General features: G+C 36.5%; 2 protein-coding genes across 4 annotated transcripts; one reads left to right on the forward strand and one right to left on the reverse strand.

Annotated features, from left to right (window-relative positions):
• The first annotated feature begins 1,555 nt into the window (after positions 1-1,555).
• LOC113714721 (bifunctional aspartokinase/homoserine dehydrogenase 1, chloroplastic) lies at positions 1,556-13,316 on the forward strand. Of its 2 annotated transcripts, XM_027238743.2 has the most exons (19): positions 1,556-1,923; positions 2,315-2,388; positions 2,477-2,854; positions 3,694-3,782; positions 3,929-4,232; positions 4,860-4,912; positions 5,001-5,215; positions 5,296-5,383; positions 5,496-5,609; positions 6,516-6,614; positions 6,953-7,147; positions 9,065-9,147; positions 10,042-10,267; positions 10,655-10,800; positions 11,286-11,421; positions 11,722-11,805; positions 11,919-12,011; positions 12,440-12,706; positions 13,020-13,316. In XM_027238743.2, the coding sequence occupies exons 1-18, from the start codon at positions 1,691-1,693 to the stop codon at positions 12,683-12,685; spliced, it is 2,856 nt and encodes a 951-aa protein (XP_027094544.1). In that variant the 5' UTR covers positions 1,556-1,690; the 3' UTR covers positions 12,686-12,706; positions 13,020-13,316. The 2 variants fall into 2 exon arrangements, with proteins under 2 accessions (XP_027094544.1, XP_027094543.1); XM_027238742.2 differs by lacking the exon at positions 13,020-13,316 and having other exon boundaries at positions 12,440-12,989.
• LOC113714722 (protein PARTING DANCERS homolog) lies at positions 13,253-17,265 on the reverse strand. 2 transcript variants are annotated; one of them, XM_072068883.1, is made up of 9 exons: positions 17,130-17,265; positions 16,906-16,946; positions 15,128-15,252; positions 14,965-15,053; positions 14,798-14,893; positions 14,608-14,702; positions 14,491-14,531; positions 14,324-14,407; positions 13,253-13,700 (listed from the first exon to the last, which is right to left on the reverse strand). In XM_072068883.1, exons 3-9 carry the CDS (start codon positions 15,233-15,235, stop codon positions 13,551-13,553), a joined length of 663 nt encoding a protein of 220 aa, XP_071924984.1. In that variant the 5' UTR covers positions 15,236-15,252; positions 16,906-16,946; positions 17,130-17,265; the 3' UTR covers positions 13,253-13,550. The 2 variants fall into 2 exon arrangements, with proteins under 2 accessions (XP_071924984.1, XP_027094546.1); XM_027238745.2 differs by lacking the exon at positions 16,906-16,946.
• Between the last annotated feature and the right edge of the window lie 622 nt (positions 17,266-17,887).

Raw genomic sequence — 17,887 nt, forward strand, 5'->3', positions numbered from 1 at the left:
GCTGTACATGAACATTACTGTTTCGTCCGACAATTCAATTGCAAAAGATAGGTGCCCAAAAATACATACTTGGTGATCACATCGACATAATTTGTTTGGGATAATTTACTTTTTAACCTTCTATAAAGTGTCATGTGATAAAGTAATAAACTATCGTCGAGTAAAAGATAATTTGTCCTTTTTTTCCCAAACGATATGGAAATAATGTCAGATATGCTAACATTTATGATGTAAATGATGTTTCCCCAAGAGCTGATCACTAGTGTTACACAAAAGTCAGAATTTGGGATGGTAGATGATATTTTCAAAATGCCGACTTTTGAAGATTGTTCGGGGATTCAGGGTTTATAAACACAAAAGTCTGAGTTTCCTCAGTTTTGGTGAAAAAGATGATATTTTAAAAAATTCAGGGGATGCTAAGGGCATTGTTTGAAACGTTAGAAGAGGTTTCTGAAATTATCCTAGAAAACAAAAACAAAAAACAAAAGACGAAAACCAAAAAGGTACTATTGGGTATGTTTCACGTGAAACATCTTGAAAACATATTTTGACCATATTCTCTAATGACGTCTCCAAACTTTTTCCCCTCATATTCTATAATCACATCAGTATTTATCTCATAACTTTCTAATCATGATTGGTTTGTTCAAGTAACTCACACATAATTTATTACTTAAATTCACCTTGAAACATTTTCTTAATTTAACTTTACTATTCTAAAAGATTGACACGTAATATTTGTTTTAAGAAATGCGACTTCACATTCATCCGATAAACTTTTTACAAAAGCGTTATAGCATTACTATTTTAAAGTTTCTAAATGCACCCAAGTTCTACTTAATTTATCATTTAAATACACATAGATAGAAAAAGCATTGCTCATTTATTATGCTCTCAAATCCCTTTGTAATTCACAAATTATTAAATCTATTTAATTACTCAAAATAATTGTAAGATTACAAATTGAAATACCATCTAACTCACTCACACAATTTAAAAGATTTGAGAGAATTTCCAATATTTCATCAAAGCCCTCAATCTAAATTGTTAGCACCTAAAAATCGTACAACGAAAGTATATTTGACACATATAAAAATGGGTGAGAGAGGAAAAAAAAAAACTAGAAGTATATCTGACTCTTATATTGAGAGTGATATAATATCAAAACAAGATTGTCCTTACAATAATCACGACTCTCTACAAGATTTCAGAATACAATACTAAATTACCTGTAGCATATAAGACTTGTTTGTATAATTGGGAAACTACTAAAACAAGAAACTATCAAGTAATTTCTTCAAATCTTAATCAAATAAACTACTAAAATTTGACTAGAATTAATGTTAATTTAGAAATAGTAGGAAATTTGGTTTAATTATGCCGTTATAAGTGCATAGCTTTAGACACATTCCTGATTTAAATTCAACTCCTTTTCTTTTTTAAGGATGAAACTAACACCTTTAAAAGTTGCAATATAATCAGGCAGTCCAGCCAATTGATTAATCTTAAGCACTGCTATAATCAGGCAGTCCAGCCAACTGATTAATAATAAGCACTAGTATAATAAAACTAGTTCTACTATTTCCCTGCAGCCGCCAATTACTTAAGTAGCCGACTATCTGCCACTTCCCACTGCAACCGACCCCCTGCGGCTGACGGCTGTTAGTTCTCCTTCTTGGCAGCGGCGGCAATGGCGTTGTCTTCTCCGATTTCCCAGCCATCTTACTTCCATAATATCACGTCTTCATTATTCTTCGCCGGCGGAGGCGTAAATGGGAATAGTAGCAATTGTGGTAGTAACAGGACCACAACACTGATGAGGAGCCGTGCTAATAACAACTATAGGAGCAAGAATTCTTCACTACTGCCCAAGATCTATCCTTGTTCTCCCCTTCTTCGCCAACATCCTAACGCTTTCTTTAGGTATTTATCTTTCCCTTCATTGTGCTTAGAGTTTCTTCTGTTTCGTTAATCTGGGGATGCCAATGTTTTGCATTTTATGTTAATTTGCTGTCCGACTTTTTCAGTGTCCGTAAGCTATTTGATTAAACTTTTTGCAAATGAGGGCCCAAGGACTAAATTTAGCTGTTACTTTAATAATTATGCAGAATAAAGTATCACAAGAAGCCTATAGATTGAGAGTGGGGGAGAAAAACCAAAAAGTCTTTAATTTGATACAAAAGGGAATAGTTCTGCCTCAACTTCATCTTAAAATGAAGAGAAGGAGAGCGAAAATTCATTGGTACGGTAATTGGTTTCACGATACTGAAGTCAACAACTGAAAATATTAGTATATGTTTTTCTCTTGTTTCAGCTCAGATTTCAATTTGAGATGGGGAAGAAGGGATTCGTCTACATCCAACATATTGGTTTCAGTAGCAAGCGCAGGTGTATAAAAAAATTATGGAGAATGTTAATCATAAATTTTTGGAGTTACTGAATAAGTTATTTACCTTTCTTTGGGTTATTGTTTCAGCTGATGTTTTGCTGGATGAAGCTGTAGAACAAGCTCAGCTTCCGAAGGGTGATACTTGGTCCATACATAAATTTGGTGGTACTTGTGTGGGAAGTTCAGATAGAATAAAAAATGTGGCAGAGATAATAGTTAAGGATGAATCTGAAAGAAAGTTGGTCGTTGTCTCTGCTATGTCAAAGGTTACTGACATGATGTATGACCTTATTAACAAAGCGCAGTCGCGTGATGATTCTTACATAACTGCACTTGATGCTGTTTTAGAAAAGCACAAGTTAACAGCTCTTGATCTGCTCGAAGGGGATGATCTTGCTGGTTTCTTGTCTAGCTTGCGTGACGACGTCAACAACCTCAAAGCTATGCTTCGTGCAATACATATTGGTACCTTTCTTTGTTATCTGACTCTTCTTCTTTTGTTTTTTGTTGTTTATTTTATCAAATTTGATATTAAAAATTTGGGAGTGCACCTTTCTACGGTGTGTGAGTAATACAGAACAGACAAAAGTACAAGTGGTTGAGAGAGATTAATTTGTACAAACTCACAAGCAGACTTGGTCGTTAAGTTGGTTTTCATAAGTATTCTGGAGGTTAATGGATGTTCTGATTGAACTCAGATTGTATGTGATAATTTCTGATACTTCCTCCACCCCATTGGTACTGTCGTACTTTCCCTTTTGGGTTGTCCCAAAACTCATGTAACATTCCTAAAGTGGCAAGTACTTTTCAAATATTCTCCCGTCTATTCCACTCCTTTACCAGCCAGGATAATACTTTACAATTTCTCTCACTATAATGGACCCTCAGTGAAGTTTCATGTTCTGGTGCTGTTTCCTATAGAAAAATGTGCTTAACCGTGCATGGAATGGATTACTTGGATGCTTTCTGTGCAAGCACTCCTTTTAGAAACAACACTTAGTAAATATGTGACCCCGCCAACAAGATCTTATGAGAGGGGAATAGGAATGGAAAGCAGAGCAAAACAATTCAATTGTTGGTCACTTACCGAAAAGCACAACATTCAAAAAGTCCAATAGTTATGGGATGGAGGGAGCATTGACTTGATTAGTAGAGTGCTAATAATGCATAGGAAAAGCCATATCATAGATTTTGAGTCCTACTTGCTAGGTGTTTGTTGTTGTTACTTTTGTTTTTTCTAACAACTCCTTGTTTTCCATTTTGAAGGAATTTGGCTTATAAATTAATGGCTTACTGTATTGCAGCTGGTCATGCAACAGAATCTTTTTCGGATTTTGTTGTGGGTCATGGTGAGTTGTGGTCTGCTCAAATGTTGGCGGCTGTTGTCAGGAAGGTGGCTAATCCCTCAGTTACCTCTTTTTCATAGTGTGCATTGTTTGGGTTTTCCTTATACTATCTTCATTCAGCAAATACTTTTTCTATGATATTTTATGTTCATTCAGCATATACTTTTTTGTGGTTTTTTCTATCCTTTTGTAGAATGGAGTTGATGCCAATTGGATGGACACTAGAAAGGTCCTCATTGTAACTCCTACAAGTTCAAATCAGGTTGATCCTGACTATTTAGAGTCTGGGAAAAGACTTGAAAAATGGTACTCAGAGAATCCGTCCAAAACAATCATTGCTACTGGTTTTATAGCTAGCACCCCACAAGATATACCTACAACTTTGAAGAGAGATGGAAGTGATTTCTCTGCTGCTATTATGGGTGCATTGTTTAGAGCAGGACAAGTAACAATCTGGACTGATGTTGATGGCGTATATAGTGCAGACCCGAGAAAAGGTTTGTTTTGGCTCACTGAATTTGTCTGCTGATTGCCTCCACAGAAGCAGATTGTACTCTTCCTATTTTTCTCCACTTTGAGGCCATGTGATATGCATAGTTGTCAAAATCGCGATCCGAATCGTAGGATCGTACGATCCTACGATCCGGATAACCAAAATCGATTCGGATCGTATGCAGAATCGCAAATCATATTAATCTTTGTAGGATCGCATAGAATCGTAGCAGGATCGTGTAGGATCGTAGGATCGGTAGGATCGTACGATCCTACAATTTTTTTATAAATTTGTGAAATACGAAGCTCCATTTTGCAAGTAAATGACAATATTTGTAGTATATTTGTAATTTATCAAAGAATTGCAACCTTTAATTGCAATTAAGAGCTTTTGGTAGGATCTTACGATTCTACGATCCGATCCTACGATCCGATCCTGTGAAACTAAAATCGATCCTATGTAGGATCCCGATTTTACAAACCTTGGTGATATGCAGAACATCAATCTTCCCTACATCTGTTGCCTGTAGTTGGATGCATTTTTAAGTAGATAAATCAGGATGCTTACCATTTCATTTGTACTGCATGATAAAATGCTGATCTCTTCTTTATTTTTTTTTAATCTTCGGTAGTCAGTGAGGCTGTGATCCTGGAGAAATTGTCTTATCAAGAGGCATGGGAAATGGTAAATGCACTGTGTCTGGTACTTGGAATACATTATAAGTCTGCTGATTAAATGCGTTTCTGACAGCATAGTTTGAACTTGTCAACAGTCATACTTTGGAGCAAATGTTTTGCATCCTCGGACCATTATTCCAGTTATGCGGTATGACATACCAATTGTCATAAGAAATATCTTCAACCTTTCTGCTCCTGGAACTATGATCTGTAGGCCATTGGTCAGTGAGACTGAAAATGGTCAGAAATTGGAATCTCCAGTCAAAGGATTTGCAACAATAGACAATTTGGCCCTTGTGAATGTTGAAGGGTGCGATACTATATCATTATATTTAAGTATATTGTGACCTCTATGCTCCATCTAGCCTTAATTGCGAATGCTTTCTGCAGAACTGGAATGGCTGGTGTTCCTGGTACAGCTAGTGCAATTTTTGGTGCTGTCAAAGATGTCGGAGCTAATGTAATCATGATATCCCAGGTATCTTTAATCTTGTCTTGTTTATGTATTTGTTAACTTGTGATTGTTGATCCTCCCAATTTGTCATTGTCACATTTTTGTTAATTAAAGTTTTCATTTAATACAAGTGCAGGCTAGCAGTGAGCATTCAGTATGCTTTGCTGTACCTGAGAAGGAAGTTAAGGCTGTTGCTGAAGCTTTGGAGGCTAGATTTCGTCAAGCTTTGGCTGCTGGGCGCCTTTCTCAGGTTTTTTCTATATTTCCAAGTGTTCACAGATCTTTTTTATTCATTTTTCTTAAATGCTGAAATGACTTGCTGACTGGTATTGATGCACTAACAGCTTGAGTACTAGAAATGTTGTGCCTTCTAATTGTAGAGCCATGATCATGATGACCATAAAATCAATTTATTTTAACCTGTGCTGATTCCTGCACTTATCTTGGTTTTCATTTTCTTTCTTCCTTGAGTACTAATGATGCTGTGATTGTACAAAGTTCGCTGCAAACTAGTTTGAAGGATTGTGTTGTCTTGTATGTGTTACTATTAATAAAAAAAGAGCATTGTGGAGTGCTGATTCAGAGAGGTATCCTGTGAATTATTATTACTTTTTTTTGGACAAGAGAGTTGTATGCTGCTGCATTATAGAGGAATTTAAATGAAAAAGGGGCAATTTTGAAGCTTGTGATTTCAGAAAATTTTTTTTTTTTAACTTTTGCTGGTGCAAGAATTATTGGAGTTGGGCGATCTGTCTACTCTAAAAAAGCATATTAATTTTGGAAACTTTTTATCCTACTAGTGACAGACCTATCGAACCTGTGAATTTTTCCTTCTTTGCTTAACTATGGACCATGCGCTTTGTTCTAACCAGAATGCCTATTTTTATCAGCAAATGACAGTTTATAGCATATAAGAGATGCTAGTACAAGAAATTGTACAATGATTGAATAGAATGCTTCATTTTGTATGCTTTTTCATTTCTGGTTTTGGTTTGTTAGCCGTGTTTTCATAGTTGTTTTGATTTTATCAGGCTTTGTTGAAATGACTTCACCGATGTCAGTGATGTCTGCACATAATTGCAATATAGCTATTTGATGAGTTTTACTATTTTTATTTGCTTGATTTCCACACTGAAATGAATGCAGTTATTTCCAGGTTGCTGTTATTCCAAACTGTAGTATTTTGGCAGCAGTTGGCCAAAAAATGGCAAGCACCCCTGGAGTTAGCGCTACTCTATTTAATGCACTTGCAAAGGTTGGGAACTTTTTTCTTGCTACTATATAGCACGCCCCCGCCCCCTCTGAAATTTATTTGAAAGGCATCTATTTGAGAACATTTTCTTCTTATTTCTTTTGGAATTTAACGTGTTTCTGCTGCATTGATTTGTGATTTTTATCATGGTAACTTAAAGATGAAAAAGATGGGTGTCTAATCTTTTCCGAGTAAGCAGTGAAAACTTCCTGTTTCTGTTGTAATCATGTTTCTGTACTTTATGGCATTCTTCTATGCTCTAATATTGGGTTAGATGCAATAGCTCAAGATATTGTTTCCTGCTGTAACAATATTCTAAACTTCATGGCATTTTTCTGCAGGCTAATATTAATGTCCGTGCAATAGCTCAAGGTTGCTCAGAGTACAACATTACAGTGGTTGTCCGGCGTGAAGATTGTATAAGAGCTTTACGGGCTGTGCACTCTAGGTTTTATCTGTCACAGACCACAATTGCTATGGGAATTATTGGTCCAGGGTTGATTGGTGGTACATTACTTGACCAGCTCAGGGACCAGGTAAATCCTGTGCTCTTTTGAGCTGCCTTGCACAAGTTCTGACCTGCAGAATGTAGGCGGGGCTAAGTCCCCTGGTGTATGCTCTGATGCTTATGTTAGTTTTTGCTGCAAGGAGATAGAAGTATGGAATAAGAAAAAAGAAGTGTTAGAGAGAGAGAGAGAGAGAGTTTATTCAACCACGTTACCGTTGTCACTGGGCATCCATTTATAACGAGTTTATTATCTCTTAGTGGTAGAACACTGTTCATGAACAGTTTTACATTCAGTAGTACGAGCTCCAGCTTGAATGCATGTGTTGAGGTGCATGACCTGGACCATCCAGCACTTGTTTTATACTGATACATCTGGTGATGATCTGTCATCATATCATAGTGCACAACCAGGGACTTCTTCAATTTCCATTTTGTCTGATGATTAGGACATGCATCTAGGATTTCTTTACTTCATGTCCAGTATTTTATCAACTGAGTGTTTGTCTATCTTGTTAAACCGAGTTTGGCTTTTCACTATTACTTTAGAACCAAAAATTTTCAACCACTTTACATTGTATTATCTCCATATGTCCCTGTCAAACTTAGTTCAGGAAGTGATAAAATGAAATTTGCACTTAGGCAAGGTCTGCATCTAATAAGTTTCAAAGATTTAACTCAACAATGTGTATCATCATCTGTGACTTCTGGCCCTAGCTGATATCCATTATTGACTTGTGCAGTAGATGTTGTTTACCATTTCCCATATAATCATTTCAGCCTAACTTGAGACATTTAGGGGTTTCTCATTTTTCCAAGCAGCGCTTATAATTCCATCTGCTGTACCTACATCAATGGTGTTGATTTTCATGTAGTATACCTGCATGAAAGAGAAGTTAATCCGTGGAGTTATCCCAAAAATATTCTTTGTAGGTTTTTTGTACATTTTAAATTGAGACAGTTGGCCTGGGACCTAGGAACATAGTGCAACACATTGATTCTTTCTTTTTGGTTGTTTATTTTTCCCTTCTTTCCTGCTTCAGTTTTCATCCGTTGATTTGTTTTGTATTCATAGTTTTCTTCAAAATTTCCTAAAATTCTGAATTCCTTTGTTGATAAGAGTGATCTTTTGCTATTTGAAACACACCTTTTTTTTTTTAGTTTCTTTCACTTCTTTCCTGTATTAGTTTTATTCTTTGATTTGGTTTTATCCCCCCATTCCACACAGTTGTTTAAAAAGTGCCCTAGGCCTCTGGGTTTGTCACTGGTAGTGATGTTTCTGATACTCCATTGCTCGTGTACGGAAGAATGATTGGATTTTCTTGTTATCCTGTATTACATGTCTAACTGCCCCTATGTATTGATAGCTTAGTACCTTTTGTGATCTCTATCTGCTGTGAATATGTGGCAGTATTCAGATGAGCATGCTTCTCTAACATTACTTTGAAACTTGATGATTAGCCATGAGTTTCTGCAACGGAAGGATGAATATGCCTGCATGTTATTAGACTGGTTTTCTTGTAATAAGAATTGATCTCATACTTTTCAATTGCATTTGTTATCATACTGTATCGACGTATCTTTTAATGAAGGGGGATCTTTTTACAGAGAAGACATCAGTTGTTATAGTATATTACAATCTATAACCAGCACAAAGAGCAGCAATGCACTTAATTCAACTCAGTTGTTGTAATAGATCACAATCCTATGCAAGCATAATGAGCAGTAATTCAGTGGATTCAGATCTTTCTGCTTGTCTTGCGTATTTACTTTCTCCTTGTACTGCCTTCTGCTAGTTTCATTGAGGGATTTCTAAAGCATTTACCTTTTCCCTTTCTTCATGGATAACATGTAGTCTATTGCTTTTTTTGCTGGTTTTAACTGATGTTTCACTTTTATGTCCACCGGGGGGGATAACTTATGCTATTTGTGTATTTGTTGATGGCAGGCAGCAGTCCTCAAGGAAAAGTTTAACATTGATTTGCGTGTTATGGGAATTACTGGATCAAGGAAAATGCTTCTAAGTGATAAGTAAGTTTGACATCCTCAAGTATGAATTTTAGTTGAAATTCTTTAGGACCTCATTGATCTTCACTGTATGTGGTCTTTTGGTTGTCTGGTCTATGTGAAAGGAGCGGAATATGAGAATGTGGGCTATTTATTATGGCTTTGTAGTGTTTTAACATAGGTTGGCACCTAAGGAGATGCTGCATAGTGATGCGTTGTGGGAAAATGATTCTTGGTTATGGTGTTAAAACTGGTGTTACTATGTTAATTTGGGTGTGGATAAGATTTTATCAGATTTTTCTTCAGAACATTAAGAGGCTAGAATTTTGTGCTCAATTTTGTATATGATAATTATCAGCTTAATGCTTCTCATGTGTATTCCATCGTTTATACCTGTTGGGTTGTGTTGTGCATCACTAGTAAGTCAACAAACCTCTTGAAATGTTAATTTGGACCAGCTTAGTAATGACTTATTTATCTATGGGTAAGAAACCTCAGCAGCCATTAAACTATTGCTCGCGTTGACTTTTGACAATCAAACAATTTTTTGTCACAAATTAGCCATTAAACTAACTAACCAGCACACCCGTGGCCATTTCGGCGATTATTGCTCATAATCTACAAAATAATTAGAATACGTGTCAAAACGCAAGGGTGTATTTGTCCACCATGGGTACTTTTTGTCAAAACAAGAGATTGATTATTTTGTAGATTAAGAGCAATAATCAGTGATATGGTCACGGGTGTGCTGATTAGCTAGTTTATGAAAAATTGTTTGATGGTCAAAAATCGATGGGGGCAATTGTTTAATGGCTGCTAGGATTTTTTGCCCTTTATCTATTGGTATCTGCTTCTGTTAGTGTATAGGTACCATTTCAGTGGTAAATACAAGGCTTAATTTGTTGTTACTGGTCTTAGGGGCATAGACTTGTCTAGATGGAGGGAGCTTCAAAGTGAGCTTGGGGAAAAAGCTGACCTTGAGACGTTTGTTCATCATGTGCACGGGAAGCATTTCATCCCGAACACTGTTTTAGTGGATTGTACAGCAGACTCTGTAGTTGCAAGTCATTACTATGAATGGTTACGTAGGGGAATACATGTTGTCACCCCAAACAAGAAGGCCAATTCAGGACCACTTGAGCAGGTTAGTATATATTTTAGAACAAATTTGCTTTGGTCAACAAAGGGTATGAAGCTTCTCGCACGAGGTGTTTTTTTTAGCAAGATCCGTGGTTATTTGCAGGAGATACCATTGTTTCTATCAGCAGCGTCACTTTATTTTGTCTAAAACTTGTGGTTAAATCTTTCTATGATGTCAATAGTTATCTGGAAGGCGTGCTAATTTTTTTATTCATCAATATTCCTCATTATCTGCAATTATATCTATCTTGACATACTGCCTTTCTCTTTCCAATCCGTCTCTCTGTCTCTTCCTCACACACACATTACATACACACTTTTTATTGTAGCATGTTCCATCTTGCTTGAAAAATCTCTTAATGATTCCTGCATATTTTTGCACTGAATGCAGTATCTGAAGTTGAGAGCTCTCCAACGTCGATCTTATACGCATTACTTCTATGAAGCTACTGTTGGAGCTGGTCTTCCGATTATTAGCACCTTACAGGGTCTAAATGTAACTGGTGATAAAATATTGCGTATTGAAGGCATTTTCAGGTTAGTAACACTATAAGGGAATCATCTATCGGAGTAGGCAAACTTTTCTATTATAAGTTTTTAGAGGATAACTCAGTCTCTTGAGTTATTTCAGAAAAGGAAATTAGCCATCCATCTCATCTTGGATGAGTGTACTTTAAGTGGTAAGTTGTACATCAAGTAGGCTACAACCTAAAGAATAGTATACTGACTGGGGAAAAAGAGAGAAAGTCACATGTTTGGTCTGCATGGGTTTCCAGGTAGACAGCCAACATTTTTGTCTTTTTCTAGTCACAGCTTAGTATGTGAACCAAGGATTGAGAAAATTTACCATTGACAAGTGAACAGAACTTGGGATTAAGTGAACTAGGCTATCTGATTTGTTATGGAATAAGTGTGAGATGCAATCCATTAAAATGAGTTATTTACACATTTTTTTCTACCTGTATGGACATATTGTATTGTTTTCTATCTGACCACATTGATTTGATAATTTCTAATTTCAGTGGGACTCTGAGTTATATATTTAACAACTTTGCTGGAGCACGAGCTTTCAGTGAAGTAGTGAAGGCAGCAAAAGAGGCAGGTTATACAGAACCGGATCCCAGAGATGATCTTTCTGGAACCGATGTGGCTAGAAAGGTAGTATGTCTTGATTTAATGATATTGCTGTTCTGCATATTCCTTGTGCGATAAATGTTCTCATACATGTGCCTGTGCTTCCAAGGTTAGAAGACGGTCCATTGACTCTTCTTTAGCATTTGTTATTTTCAGTCATCTATGCTGACATTCAAAGACCCATTTGTTTCAATTTGGTCTCTGCTTGTGCGTTACTACACTGGTTTATTCTGTTTAAATATGCATGCCATATTTTCAGTCACATATAACAGTTTCATCAATTTTGGGTTGGTATTTCCTAACTGAGTAGCTTCAACATTACAGGTAATTATTCTTGCTAGAGAAGCCGGATTAAAGCTGGAACTCTCAGATATTCCTATTGAGAACCTGGTGCCAGAACCTCTGAGGGTCAGAATTGTGCTTTCATCATCTTCTGCCAGCTCTAAGAGTTTAATATTCCTAGTCTGCTAATATTTTGAAGCTTGGCTTATCTTCGAAATGTTTATAATGTTGATGTTCAGGCTGTAACATCTCCTGAGGAGTTTCTACAGCAGCTGCCACAATTTGACCAAGATTTGGCAAAGCGAAGGCAGGAGGCTGAGGATTCTGGGGAAGTAAGTATTTTTCTAAAATGCATTCTCTGTGTAAATCAGGAGGCTGAGGAATTTGACGAAGGATTTGAAATCCTCTAGGTTGTCAGGATTACTTGGGAGGTAATTGGGTTTGTACTCCACCAATTATCTTAGCATTTAAATGTATTTAAATAATTGGTGGATTGCAAATCCAAATACTTCCCAAGTAATCCAAACAACCTAGAGGATTTGAGAGGATTTTAAAATCCTTTGTCAAATCCCTCAATTCAAATGCAAGGGATTTCTGTCTGGGAATTTTGCCTATCAGTACTCTCTGCAAATGGTCATGGGGGAACTTGGTTGCCCCATGCAACAGCAGTTTAGTTTGGAAGCTCAATTGATTGCTTAAGTTAACTTCTTTATCCGGCTTCGTTTGTTAAGGATATCTTGTGATTTTCACATATTTGAAGGTTCTACGCTACGTTGGGGTGGTAGATGTTGAAAACGGAAAGGGAACGGTAGAATTGCGAAGGTACAAAAAGGAAGATCCATTTGCACAGCTTTCAGGATCTGATAACATCATCGCGTTCACAACTGAAAGGTATAAGAAGCAGCCACTGATTGTCCGCGGCCCAGGTGCCGGAGCAGAAGTGACAGCAGCTGGAGTATTCAGCGATATACTGCGACTTGCATCGTATCTTGGTGCTCCATCATAGTGTTAGTCAACTTCGAAACTGGTATAGCAAATTTTGTCTCCCCGAGCTTTTAAATTTTCTTCTCTGTTACCCCTAAATGTGGTTGTAGTAGATACAAGGCTGGCTGAGATATGTCTGTTGGTTCATGCATAATCCTTTTGCTTAGCACTTCCGTGATTTGTTTTGTGCTCTTGGCACTGAGCACTATCGTAGTCGTTTGTAACGCTTTTTGTGACTCCTGCTATGTGTATCGCTCTAGTTAGAAGAGGTACAAGTTCCAGAAGGAAGCTATTTCGTAGCAAATTTCAAAGAGGATATTTCTTCATTCTGTTTTGTAATTGTATTTTCGTGGCAGGACTTTCAAATCAATCTTGTGGGAGGCTAAGGTTGAAAAAGTTGACCAAATTGGAGACAAGACATGGATACAGTCGAGGCTATTGCAGACTCAGCTGTACTTGGGCACGTACGGCACAGCCACATAATCCTCAGCAAATTTAACCATGAGAAATCAAGAACAGAACGAAGACAAATTTAATTACTTCGTACTACAAGATGTTAAGCCCAGAACAGGAAAGCATCATGCCGACGTACATTAATTTTCATCATGCGATTAGTAAATGACAATTCAAAGCCCCCATTCCAACGTTTTTTACATGCAAATTTAAAAGCAACAAATGCAACGACTTGTATTTATACAGCAAACATCAGATAACACCAGTTATCTGACCGTGAATTGAACAGAGAATAAAACCCTTTTTCAGGACAGCCGCTGTGCTACAGTTCTTTTTTAAGCATACTTATATACGAGTAGAACTTAAACTAATCTCTGACACGACAAATTTGCCTCAAGGGATATCCAAAGTAAAGTTGAACTTCTAAGATGAATCTAACTGATTTTGGGACCAAGATAATAGCTTTGATCTCTGAAAAACCTTGTAATCGTCTCAGCTTTCTCCGCAGAAAGATCAGTATATTCCAAAATGTACTCCTTTGATGCTTTTGCAATTGCTTCAATTGAACCAACAGCTTGATTTAGCTGCAGAGGATATTCGTCAACCTTTGTTACTATTTTGCAGATATAAGAATATAAATGTCTCTAAACATTAGAGCAGCAGACTTTGTGGTTCAAATTGGAACAAAGAAATATTGCCAAATTTCACACCGCAGTCTTCGGACAAGATGTGCAGTTTCATACTCCACGCGGCAGTAATGAATGACTAAATCATTTTATGTTGTTTGAAAAATTTCTTAATAATAGCATAAGAATAATTAAAGTTCTCCCACCAAAGGAAAAAAAAAAATCCAAAAGTAGAAGATAACTCAGCCCATGATTATTATATGACCAAGAACATGTAGAGAATTTACAGAAATATATTGCTCAACAAGAGGAATGGTTCCCATGCCTCGCTGGATGAGTCAAGTTCCGCCATAACCAGAGGTATGCTTAAGATAGTTGAGATGGTACAGCCATTATACATGTATGCAAATTTCTATATGCAAAAGAAATCATCTGGATCTTCAACTGCAGAAGGATTTAACAAATTGACTCTTCTCAACCCTACCCTTTTTGTCTCTTTCCACCAATACACAGGGAAGGGTAAGGCTGTAATAGAAGGAAAAATGAAAGCTAAGAATGTAATTGGTAGGAAGTTTTAGTACCGCATTTGCATCATGACTATCAATGCCTGGAATGGAGCTGACCACTCTGAGATACGCATCCATTGTTTGCACTGATCTTTCTCGCTGAAACCATGGAAAAAGGAATTGGCTACGCATCTAATGCAAAGAAGTGCACCAAGAAAACGGTAAGCTATATCTCCACTTACATCTGCTTTTAGTTTTGATATAGCATCTTGTCGCTTAGCAACTGCATTGAGAATTGCTAAAGTCAAAATAAACTAACCAATTACAAATTTATCAGCTGCATTAACTAAGAGTCTTACTCCCGCGAGCAAGTGCAATCTTCAAAATCTTCTCAAATCCCATCTCTATGTCCAGTACTGGCATAAATGTTGGCCTGCCAAACTCCATATCGGATCTTCAACAACATCCAAACAAATACCAAGTCCTTCATTTTGTACAGGGCCATTTTATGGCAAATGCAGTTCAGACGGCAAAAGGGAAGAAGCTCACTTGAAATAAGAGCGAACAAAAGAATCATTCTGCTCCTCTGTTGGTAGATTGACAACCACATACAAGTGAGCAAACTGTTCTTTCAATTTCTGAACTCTGTGTAAAACAAATGATACCTGTTTAGATACATTAACAGAAACTTTGAATAGAATTAGCAAAAGACTGACCTTGTAAACACCGATGCAGTCAAGTTAGAATCCCAGTTAGTCACAAAAATGAAAGCTATGGACAAACCTCCACAGTTGAAAATGAAATCCTGCAAGCTAGGCATTTCAGAAACTGCATGGAATCAACTCTAGAAATAAAAAATCAGACAAAATGGGTAATAACTGGAGCAATTGGCACAATGTTCAGACGGAAAGAATTTGCACTGAGGAAACATGAGATGAAGTTGATGAAGGATGGCTGTTGTTCATCTCGCCATGCTGTGCTCATCATACAAACTCCACTGCTACCTGCAGAACGTTGAAATCTAGACTAATCAACCACTCCAAGAACCTTAAAATTGGCGAAGTATGATTCAGGTGGCAGCCTCAAAAATCTAAATTCAGGCATTCTACTGTATCCCTTCTTTTAGTTTCAGTGTCAACCATCCAGGCACATTAAAGTTCCTACATTAGATTTACATAATTAACATTCTATAGCTACAGATCGTACAGGCCGCAAAGGATGATATATAGAAAAGGCATAGTTAGTATCTGAAAAAATGTACCAACTCATTCTTTTTGGTAAACTGATCGACTCTATACTCTATCCCTACAATAGTTATATACATAAATCCACATCAAATCCTTATTCTTTAGAGAGCAGTTTCTGGGGAAGCGACTTTCGTGAAATAAAAGAGGACTAATACTACAAGCAAGTTCCAAAAGCATGAGAAGTGTAATGCAGCATAGAGGTATCTAGATAGAATGGTCTTTCAGATTTTCTTTAACCTGGTATGCTTTAGAGAAGAACTTTTCATCAATAAATCATACATATGGTAACCAAGTCTTATTAAGGGCCAGATACATTCTTCTTGCTGAAAGAAGACAATTTAGGAGTAACCTTTTAAGAAAAAAAGAAAAAGATTAGTGCAGTGACTTAAATCCTGAAAAGTCTTTAAGTAATTAGGGATATAAAACCGGCTGTGTTCATTAAGGCACTGTGACTTAGGGATATAAAACCGGCTGTGTTCATTAAGGCACTGTGACTTAGGGATATAAAACCGGCTGTATCTGACCCTAAGAGGCTTTTAAGCATTCTTCTTACTGTGTTCATTAATGACACTGTGACTGTATAAAGCAACAAATATAAAAACCAGCTGGATAACTCGTGGAGGCTTTTAAGCATGTCAATCAAGTGCATAATGCATCAACACAAGCAAAAATCATTAACAACAGTACAAAGTCAATGTCAATTCAACAGCAGACAATATAAATCAAGGAATAAATGTGTTGACGATTGATTACCAAGTTTCACTATTAGCTGGAAAGAAAACAGCCACCTAAAAACAATCACTAGGATTTAGGACTTGGAGAAGATACAGCACAAAACTTTCTAATTGACATAAAAGCTAAACACAGATCTTGATTGGCAATGATTCCTTTTCCCAAAAAAGGCAGCAAAATCTCAATTGTCCAAGTGCCAAGTAAATAAACTACTCCAATTGTAGTTGTACTATGTTTTAAACGTTCTCAACATTTTACAAATTAAGAGATGCTCGATGAGCAGAACAGAATAACCTTAGCTGAAATGCAACTTAGTCAAAAATAAATGTCGAAGTCAAAAGAATATCCTGGTCAAATAGTATTGGGAATCACAAACAGAATTTAATATTATGAAACATAAGCAGAAGTCTCCTTAGAAGTCTGCTGCACCAATTTAATCCAAATCTATTCTTTAGCCAAATGATCACATCAAATTATACATCATAGTCACCAGTTTCAATTTTCTAAGACGAAATAGCAATTCAAGTACATTAGGAATAAAATTTTAAATAAAAAACATATACGGGAATATATGTCGGCATATTGAAATTTTCTTTTGCCAGTACATAAACTGAAAAATGGAAGGAAATGAAAAAGGTCAGGTACATGAAATAATAAACTTCAAATCTGAAAACTTACAAAAAGAAGAACCAAATCTCGCCTTTTTTGTTTTTATCGATCTAACAATATAAATAATTACACAAATGTCAGCTGAATTGGATTTCTAAGTATATAGTAGAGAAAACTAATTAAATTAACCTAGATAATAACATACACTACAAACAATAATAATGCGAGAAATTGAAGAGAAAAACAAAAAACAAACATAAAAATCGCATAACACGAAAGCGCGAAGGAAGAACCTGAATTGGACAAGGCGATCGAAGAATTAGAAAGTGACGCAGTTGATTCTCCTCTATACCGTCCAACTCCGGCTTGCCTCTTCATCATCATCGTCTTCTAGGCTAGCGTTTATCTGACAGTGCGAGTTCTCTCCTTTCTCATGCGGTACATGACAGATAAATTACTAGCCCACGTATCTTTTTACACATTTGTTCTGAATTTATAGTTATATTGTTATAAACTCATCTGGGTTTTTCTTCATTATTAGTAATTCATGGCTTTTTTTTTTTTTTTGAAAGGGGGGGGGGGGGGGGGGGGGGCCGCCGGAAGGGGAAGGGGTTATATGTATGTTTTTGATAGTTTGTTGAGAAATTGTATTGTAAATGGTGGTGCACCTAATTAGCATTGTACTAACATTCGTTATTCAGCTTAACATTTATTTTTTGGTAATTGCAGTTGGTATACTTTCTTCATTTTCTACTGCATGACATAGCTGTATTTGTAGAGATATTGAACACTCTTATTCACGTTTTAAACAAAAAATCTTTGGAAGTCGGCTCCTTTGAAATCGTCTTTTATGTGTGGCATGTTATCTTGTTTTAACAAATGTGCCTAGCTATTTTAATTTGACTGACTATTGCATGTTAAATGAAGTAGCAATTTTTGAGCCTTTACTTCACAACCTATACCTAATGATTGACATGTTAAATTCATGCTGGAATGGATGATTACACCAAACAAATCTAATTTTAAGTGACAGCCTTAGCTGTATGGATTG

Source organism: Coffea arabica, chromosome 10c, assembly GCF_036785885.1.
Source record: "Coffea arabica cultivar ET-39 chromosome 10c, Coffea Arabica ET-39 HiFi, whole genome shotgun sequence".
Classification (NCBI taxonomy): domain Eukaryota; kingdom Viridiplantae; phylum Streptophyta; class Magnoliopsida; order Gentianales; family Rubiaceae; genus Coffea; species Coffea arabica.

Coding starts and splice junctions, on each gene's coding strand:
- LOC113714721 (XM_027238743.2), top strand. CDS start 1,691: ATGGCGTTGTCTTCTCCGATTTCCCAGCCATCTTACTTCCATAATATC. Junction 2,389..2,476: donor GGTTTCAGTAGCAAGCGCAG/GTGTATAAAAAA, acceptor TTATTGTTTCAG/CTGATGTTTTGCTGGATGAA. Junction 11,422..11,721: donor GAACCGATGTGGCTAGAAAG/GTAGTATGTCTT, acceptor TCAACATTACAG/GTAATTATTCTTGCTAGAGA.
- LOC113714722 (XM_027238745.2), bottom strand. CDS start 17,220: ATGATGATGAAGAGGCAAGCCGGAGTTGGACGGTATAGAGGAGAATCA. Junction 15,054..15,127: donor ACATTGTGCCAATTGCTCCA/GTTATTACCCAT, acceptor CCTAGCTTGCAG/GATTTCATTTTCAACTGTGG. Junction 14,894..14,964: donor ACTGCATCGGTGTTTACAAG/GTCAGTCTTTTG, acceptor TGTTTTACACAG/AGTTCAGAAATTGAAAGAAC.